The sequence below is a fragment of the Condylura cristata genome, unplaced genomic scaffold (assembly GCF_000260355.1).
Source record: "Condylura cristata isolate star-nosed mole 26May11 unplaced genomic scaffold, ConCri1.0 scaffold00001, whole genome shotgun sequence".
Classification (NCBI taxonomy): Eukaryota; Metazoa; Chordata; class Mammalia; order Eulipotyphla; family Talpidae; genus Condylura; species Condylura cristata.
Window position 1 is genome coordinate 48682821 of NW_004567102.1, and position 8863 is coordinate 48691683.

The following is an 8863-nucleotide window of genomic DNA, read 5'->3' on the forward strand; positions in this document are numbered from 1 at the left end:
GCATACATTATATGTGCCCCCCAAAGTACATTATATGCACTTTGAGTACATGTTTTGTTATTTGACACCTTTTCTTTACCTGACTATTGTCCAAAAATAATACTGTTCTACATTTTCGAAAAGCTTAAAGTAAACAATACTATTTGGGAACATTTTTCTAGTCCCAGTAAACAATCACTGAATAATGGCCCATAACTCTGTTTTCTTGAAACTGGGTCTCCACCATCCGGCCGATACTTCTGCCCCTCCAAGACCCCCCAAAAGGATCGACAGAAGGCACTTGGGGCTGATCCAACGGTTGCATCAGCAGGACTCCTACTGGCAGAGGCCCCCCGCAAAACTGATCCCCACCTGCCAGGGCTGAAGCTGCAGAACAGGGATACTCAGGGGTGGCGCGGCGAGACCCCTTCCGGTTTAGAAAGTAAGGGTGGGCGTTTTCTCTGTTTGGGGTTAGTTTCCCCCAAAACCGCTCCGAGGCCCGAGGCCCGCCCCCACCACCCCGAAGTCAGCCCGGGGGCTACCAGCCCAGAAGTCCCGCTCACCGTCCGGCAGCTCCACGGTGCGCGCGCGGCGCAGAGAGCGCGTCAGGCGGTTGAGCTGCTCCATCGCTCTCTCCATCCTCGGGGCGCCCTCCGCGCTGCCCCCACCGCGCCAGCGGCCTCCGCGCCCAGCGCCCTACATCCCGCCTTGGGCCCCCACTGTGGGCGGAGCCGTGCGTTCGCCGGGGCCAGCACCAGGGGCTGCGGGGGACGGTTCCGGACAGCGTCCTCCGCCCACTAGCTGGGGGCTGCCCCACCGACTACAGAAAGGGCACCCGCCGCCACCTCCGACCCCGCCCTTCCTGCCGCCGCTGCCGCTTCCCTGCCGGACTCGCAGGGCCTTCTGGGAACTGTAGTTTCCCGCCGGCTGAGCCGCGCGCCCGGGGAGGAGCTATAATGGCTGAGCCCGGAGCCCACGCCTTGGCGGAGGTGAGGGGCTGCGGGTCGGGGAAGGGGCGCGTGCTGAAAGCCTTGCGAAAACTGAGCGTATCCCTAAGTTCCGGGAGAGACTTCCTGAGAATCCCCACTCCACACAGTACCTGTAGCGTCAAAATTGTGCTGGAGCAGCTTTTTTCAATTCTGTCAATCTGTCATATGTCAGTAGCAAATTGGGGCTACACAAATGTTCTTTAAAAAAATCCGTCATCGGCCCTCCCCGGTGGCGCAGTGGGTTAAAGCACAGCACTGAGAAGCGAAAGCCACTTTCGTATGAGTTCGATTCCCACCTGCCCTGGAGGTGACCACACCTGACCCACCTGCTGCTCCCTGACCCGCCTGCTGCTCCCCTCATCAGTGTACTTTGTCAATCTGCCTGTTCTGTTTCCCCCACTCTGTCTCTGGTGAAGCCTCTCACCGCCCCTGAGCCTCTGGCCTGTACCCCAGTTCTGTATGAATAAATAAATAAATCTTAAAAAAAAAATCTGTCATCCCAGTTTTGGTACATTTGCTTCCAAATACATAAACTGCTGAAATATACTTTATTTCATTCTTTACTTAAAGAATAATAAAGTCAAACAAATGTAAAATAATATGTTTTTTTCTTTTCGGTAAGGTGACTTAATCATAGCTTAGTTATTTATTTATCCCTCCTTCTGGACAATTTCATGAGTGCAAGGACGCCACACTATCCAGTACCTTCTAACACAAGTTTAAATTTGGGGAAAGATGTGGGTGATGACATACTAAAATAAAATTTTAGTTAGTGCTATGCTGAAATGTCAAACGGATGACAGATTCCAATGGGAAATCCAAAAACTTAGAAGCTGTTGAGTTACCAAAAAACGTGATTAAAAAATGTGGAAGAAATTAATGGGAATAAAATCAATCAGTATCTATGTCAGCTCTACTCAGAAGTTGAGTGGTAGGCCAGGTTAAAACAGAAATGGGGCCCTCCTTGATGGTGCAGCGGGTTAAAGCACAGCACTAAGAAGCTAAAGCCACTTCAGCATGAGTTCAATTCCCCCCCTGCCCAGGAGGTGATCCACATGGCGCCGGCAGACCTCTCCTGACCGTCCGCAGCTCCCCTCAGCAGTGTGCTTCATCGATCTGCCTGCTCTGCTTCCCACTCTGTCTCTGGTGAAGCCTCTCGCCGCCCCTGAGCCTCTGGCCTGTACTCCAGTTCTGTGTGCATAAATAATTAAACCTTTATTTAAAAAAAAAAAAAAAAAAAAAACTGGAGCAGCTGAAACAAAAAAGAATTAATTCACACAAATAAGTATACACCTAAAAATTACCAGTGACAAAAGTTAAGGGAAGAATTTTCTCATCTTCGATCTATAACCATGTCCAACAGTTGCTGAAGTAAGAAAGAAGCAAAGGGCTCGGACTCTCACAGTATCACTCCTCAAAAAGGCAAAACTGTCCTTCAATCAGTGAGCTGGTATGTGCTGATGACCTATGATGACTGGTCCAGAGGAAGAACGAGTCCTACATGATCATCTAGGAAATAGGATATAGAGAAGCTGGGTATTCCCTGCCAATGCCATCCAACTTGCAGTCATCAGTCATTTATGCTAGGGTGCAGCAGCCTCAGGGCAGACCTTCTAACTAGTTGGTTCAGATGAGACTTAAACCAGAATGACAACAGATGGGAGAGGTCACAACGTCAAAGGAATGCAAAATGCATGGGGCCAGTCTGAACCATGTCCAGCCCTTCACACCCTGGCTTCAACAGGAAATGCTCCACCATTGATTCATTTCCCTACACAATTCAAAAAGTCAGGATGCCCCCTGTTCTACAGAGGTTAACACTTCAAGTCTTATTATTCCAGCCACACTTATAATGTTACTCCATATAAGTTATTTCAAATGCCCTGTGTACACCAAGATAGGTTTGTGTACAGAGGCCAGAACCCTCAATAGCTTCTGCCAGTGGTGGGCGCTGCTCCCCATGCTGATCACTGTTCACCACAGTGTGGGTCTGCTACTCCCAAGCAGCCTGTTCTGCCTCCATTTTGTTACCTGCAGTTCTGCATTCCTATACAAGGTCAGAACTAACCAGTCAATCAAGAGCAGAAAACCTTGACCACCCTGAGAAGGCTATGCATCTTGAGGTATGACCAGGAATGCCCAGGAGCTGAGGACCAATGCATAAACTTATATACATTATGTATATACATATACATTATGACCAGGAATGCCAGGGGGACTGAGGACCGATGTATGACAAAGGACCCCAGAAGCTGATTAGTAGAGTGCCTTGTTGATAAGATTGAAGCCTTGGCTGGGGGTCTGGGGCTTGATCTTAACTACAATATCGAATCAGTCATCAGCAGATGAGAATTACCTGGAGGGCAGACTCACAAGCCCTGATACGATAGATGACAGAGCACATTTTCTAGCTTCATCCCTCCCTTTCTGTCTTCATTCCCCTCATGGCTGACACTTTATAATTCTATCAAGAAAAAAGTCAGCATCTTGCTGTTCAGGAGCATCCTGTGTCCTACTCCCGTTTATCTTGCTGTTCAGGAGCATCCTGTGTCCTACTCCCGTTTGTCAGTGTGGTTGTCAAAGCAACACCACAGAAGTGGAAAATGTTGGAAGAATGTTGCAGAATACCACTGTAGATTGTCAATTCTAAATTCTGCAACATGATACTGTCTCTTAAAACTGTAATAATATTGGTGGTATATACTTCCTTTTCTATAAAAACTTTCTAAGATGTCAGAAGTATTCTATACTGTCAAAAATAATAGCTAGTAGACAAACGGCTTCTGGTTGCTCAACAGACTTTTTTAGATTTATTTATTTATGCATACAGAATTGCGTACAGGCCAGAAGCACAGGGCCAGTGAGAAGATTCACCAGAGACAGAGTGGGAAGCAGAACAGGCAAATTGATGAGGTACACTGCTGAGGGGAGCAGTGAGCAATACAGGACTATACAAAGAAACATAGCCATTAGGATAAATAGATGAAATTAGAGGAGCCTTCCTAGTGGCACAAGGGATTATGTCTCAACACTACAAGACTATCATGACCCTTGCAGTGTGAGTTCAATCCCCAGCCAGGGAACTACCCACATGGCACAACAGATCTCCCCAGTCACCCCTCAGCAGTATATTTCAGTCAGTCTACCTGTTCTGCTTCCAATTCTGTCACTAGGGGATCCTCTCACTCCTCCCCCACACCATTGGCCTATATCCCAATTCTTGTATGCATACCTAAATAAATCTCTTTTTAAAAAGAAAGAAAGAATGATGAGGCAGAATAGCAGGCAGGTAGGTAGAAAGGTAGATAGATTGACAGATATTATAAGGAACTAATTATGGAGACGGTCCATTTCAAAATTTGCAGTATAGGCTAGAAGGGTAGAGATCCAGGAGAATGGATTGCATAGCTAAAGTTGAAGGGAATGTGCTAAAGTATTCCCTTTTGCTAGTTATTCTGTTCTATTCAGGCCTTCAACTAATTGGGTGAAGCCCACATATATATATCACAAGAGCTATCTTCTTTACTCAAAGTTTTCCAGTTGTAATGTTAAATCTCATCCAAAATTACTCTCCAAATTGACATAAAAATTTAAAACAGTCATCATCAGCATGGCCCCAGGAAGCTCCCTGAATGAATGTGAGAGAGAAGCCATCCCAGCAGATGCCCCAGGGACACCAGCTCTGTCCCCATGGGCTTCCTCAACCAGGAAGATGGTGAGATTTTCCTCAGAGACCTCCAACTGACATCAGCTTGACCCCAGTGAGCTCCCTGAATGGGTCCAAGGGCAGAATCACCCCTACTGATATCAGTGTGTCTGTGAAAGTAAATAATGGGGAGATGAAAACACACAACAAAGCACAACCTAAGTCCTCAGGGGAATACTACACCTCAGACAGGAAATTAGTCTCCAGACCCCAACCATAAAGACATCTAGGTGTCACTCTAGGTGAAAGAATCAGAACATGATGTTCCATCAGCATGATTACAATCGGGCTTTTCCTACCGCTTGCTTCAAGCTCCTAAGTCTAGCATTTGAGGCTAACTGAAATCTAACCAACAAATGTTAGCCTTAATTTTCCAATTACCATAAGGCTGAGATAAATAAGTATTAATGCTCAAAAAGTATCGCTGTTATTAGTTGCGGTTAATCCAATTGTCCTGTTTGTTTTTATTCACCATATATCTATCTGACCTCATTTCAGGCATAAAATTGTCTTGAATCTACTCCTTCCCTGTAATTAAGTCATGGTTCTCTTTCTCACATTCCCAGGATTTTGGTAAAATTTGGGTTTCTCACATTTTTCAATGTATTTATTGTATTTGTGTATGTCCTAACATTCCAAAAGTTGAACTGCCAGAGAAGTGGGGCAGTGGACAGGAGAAAGACAATAGAGACATCATCTGCACTCCTATGCTCAGACCCAGTGATACCTAGAGTTTCCTGTCAGAAGAGTGTATGTCCCTAATGCCCTGTTCTGGAGGGAGACTTGCCAGGGGGCACTGAAAGTGGGAAGGATCTGATTCTCACAGAGGGACACACATGGTCATGTGAAATTTACACTGATGCTCAGATAAGAGGAACTACCTGGCACAGCTATTCTATTTTGTACAGCTATTCTATTTTGAACAGCTATTATATCTTGAACAGCTTTATAATTAGATTGATTGTGAATTTGAAAATCCTTAAAAGATATCATCAGACCGCAAGGTTAAAAGAAATAAATAGCCTTTCATAAGCTGACATCTCTTAATTTCTACAAATTCCTATTTCATCTGTGACAGGGTGGTCCCCAGGAAAAGGGGAGGCTCCTGGTTCCCTGTCCCATCCAAGGGAGGGTGGAGCTGAGCAAGGAGGAGAAACTGGAGAGGAGACAGAGGTAGGAAGGAAGCAGGGTAGAGAATAAGAAGGAGCGCTAGAAGAGGCAAATGAAGACAGACAAGTGAAGCTGTACTTGGTTTTTGGTCCTAGACTGGTTAAAACAGATGTGGGTGAGAGACCCATGGGAAGATTTCATTGGCAGGTTTTAGCTTGGTTTTGATTTTGCTCTTTCCCTACCAGATCTGTCAGTCTGTTTTTGACCCTTTTCCATGGATCCCCACTGGAATATTCTCTAGACTTGTGACAGGCTTTCAGGCCTTACTTACTTTAGGCCCGTCCTGTCTGGTGTGACATTTACCCATGAGGAGATGGGTAACTTTAGATGCTTGATTTGGAAACTGTTTTCTTTGCTTTTCTGTATTGCACACTGACTGTATTCAAGGGGTTAAGTGTTAGCTAGCTGCAGCCACTGCAGCACAAATTCGATCCCCAGTCAAGGAGCTTACCCACATGGTGCAGCAGACCTTACCTGTCTCACCCACTGCTCCCCTCAGCAGTGTATTTCAGTAGATCCACCTGTTCTATTCCCTACTCTGCCTCTGATGAATCCCGTCAACTCGCATACCACTGGCCTATATCCCAGTTCTTGTATCATCATTGAATAAATCTTTAAAAATATATATACCATAGCAACAGAGTAAGTTACATTTTTAAAATCTTATTTTTAAAAACTGTACTATTTTTAAATTAGTTATAACACTGTACAAGATATAGAGGTATAGGTTCATACCTTTCAAATACATGTTACCATACAATTTTGATGCAATTTTTATCTTTTGCCACCATTCCAAATTCTTAGTTCCCTGTCTTTCTTCTATGATATCCTGAAACTATTAACACTAGTCCACTCATGTCCCCAAGACACATTAACAAATAACTATTTTTTCCTGTCTCTGCATGTTTATTAATATTATCTTGGATGTACATACAAATTTTGTTATTATTTACTCACAAGAAAATAACCAGCCCTATGGTTTCCCACATGCCAATTCTTTTACTTAGGGTGGCAACAAAAGCCAGGTATTCCTCTATAAATATATGGCTTGTATTGTAGGAAAAGAATGCCTTCCACATGCCCCAGAAAGAGCCTGGATATGTAAAAGAAAGTAGCCAACCTCTTCCCTACTGAAAGCCTCCTTGGAGATGGGATGGTGGAATTTCATGTACATAAATCTCTCAGGGGAAAGATAAGACCATTGTCTTCACATTTATAATCAAGGGATGCCTCTATGGTCCCGGTTTCAGTCTTTCGCCTCCCTACCAACTGTAAAGCTGTAACTCCCTGCGGTAAATCTCTCAGGGGAGTATCTGGTTATCTGACCATAAAGTACCTTCAGGGCTTGCTGGAACCAAATTTCAGTAACATTTTTTTTTTCCAGAAGGCCCTAACTCCGAAAAAGCAAAAATATGTTCTCTATAGCCCCATCTTGCCCTCCAAGTTTACTAGTGCCCATCAAAAACCTTAATTACGATCAAAAACTTTGATTTAAATTATAGAAAAAACTTTCTCTGATTTAAACTGAAGATAAATCTCACAGTGTCATGCTTGCAAAGCAGGCGAGTTGAAGGCAGTCTGGATAACAGCCATGGTTACAACCAGGATTATGCTACAGTGTCTGGTGTGACTGCTAATGAATGCCAGGCACCCTAGTCATATACCGTGACAGCAGTTGGCTGCTAGTAAAAACACTGGCTCCCACACAGAACCACTAACGCCACCACCATCCCAAACATGTATTAGAGTCCACTCTTTATAGCACTAGCTTCTAGTTTAAACCCTGGAACTGAAGTGTCTAAATGGCTGAGCCAATACCATGTGCTTATGACCTAGCTGCAAAGAATACTAAGGAAGTCTGTCTTTTTAGTTTCTTTAGTGAGAAGCAGAGTTGCCTTCCATTCCCCACTCTCCCAAAAAAAAGAAGATAATTCAAATACTGAGCAGTCACAAAAGCAACAAATGCTCAAAATCTTACTGCTCTACCTATATTCTTTAATTCAGCCTTTATATCAATCCAAAAGCATACACCAGAAATCATGGCACCATCTTTGAGCTTCCACTCACATGCCCAATAGGATTTATAGTCCCTACTTTCAGCATTTCTTATATCTATTCTTTATCTCTCTCCCTATTACCATGGTTACAATTAGGCATCCATCATTTCCCCCATGGTTATTTACTATAGTATTCTTCTTGGTTTTCCTGAGACAAACCTTTCCCTGTAATCAATCTTCCACACTGCTATCACACAAATACCTTTGCCCTACTTAAGGTCTGTCAAGTGGTTTTCATTACCATTGGAGTAAAATTTAGACTATAGGAAAATACAAAGCCTTTCTGGCATTCCATTTTGATATCATCTTTCAAAATTCTGCTGCATGAACCATTCACTGCAATTTTGATAAAATATGTTCTCCAAATATAGAGCACTCTCTTACACAGACATCTATGTACTTGTTGCTGCCTCTCCCTGGAAAGTCCTTGAAACCTCATTTAATTCTGGAACCTTACATTATCTTTAAGACTCAGTTTGTGGGGGCCCTCCCTGGTAGTACAAAGGGTTAAAGTGCAGCACAATGAAGCTCTCCACAGGCACTGCAGCACCAGTTTGATCCCCAGCCAGGGAGGTGACCCACATGGCACAGTAGACCTCTCCTGTCTCACCCACTGTTCCACTCAGCAGTGTATTTCCATACACCTGCTTGTTCTGCTCCCCGCTTTGTCTCTAGTTAATCTAGTGGCGATGGTGGTTACCTTTGGGAACATGTGGGAGGGCCTGGCTAGCTGGCAGGTGACGGCGGACGTTTGTTTCCTTCTGGAATGTGAGTGGAGAACGCGACTGGATGGTTGGGTCCTGTAACTTTCAGGACCACACACCCCTGGCCTGCACCCAATTTCTTATATGCATAAAAAAAAATCTTTGGGGAAAAAGACTCAGTTTATGTCACCCCCTACATGAGTTTGGGCTCTCTGTGACTCCATAGCTAACTTTGTACATGTTTTTATATGTTCATCA

The 8863-nt window shown here is 44.4% G+C and overlaps 1 protein-coding gene across 2 annotated transcripts in view; it reads right to left on the reverse strand.

Moving 5' to 3' along the window:
• The window catches only part of HACE1 (HECT domain and ankyrin repeat containing E3 ubiquitin protein ligase 1), a 63360-nt gene extending 62571 nt beyond the window's left edge, over positions 1–789 (reverse strand). For both annotated transcript variants that reach the window (XM_012724253.1, XM_004673731.2), the window contains exon 1: positions 543–789. In XM_012724253.1, coding sequence (XP_012579707.1) covers positions 543–618 — 76 coding nt within the window. In that variant the 5' untranslated portion in view covers positions 619–789. The remainder of the gene's footprint in view (positions 1–542) is intronic.
• Between the last annotated feature and the right edge of the window lie 8074 nt (positions 790–8863).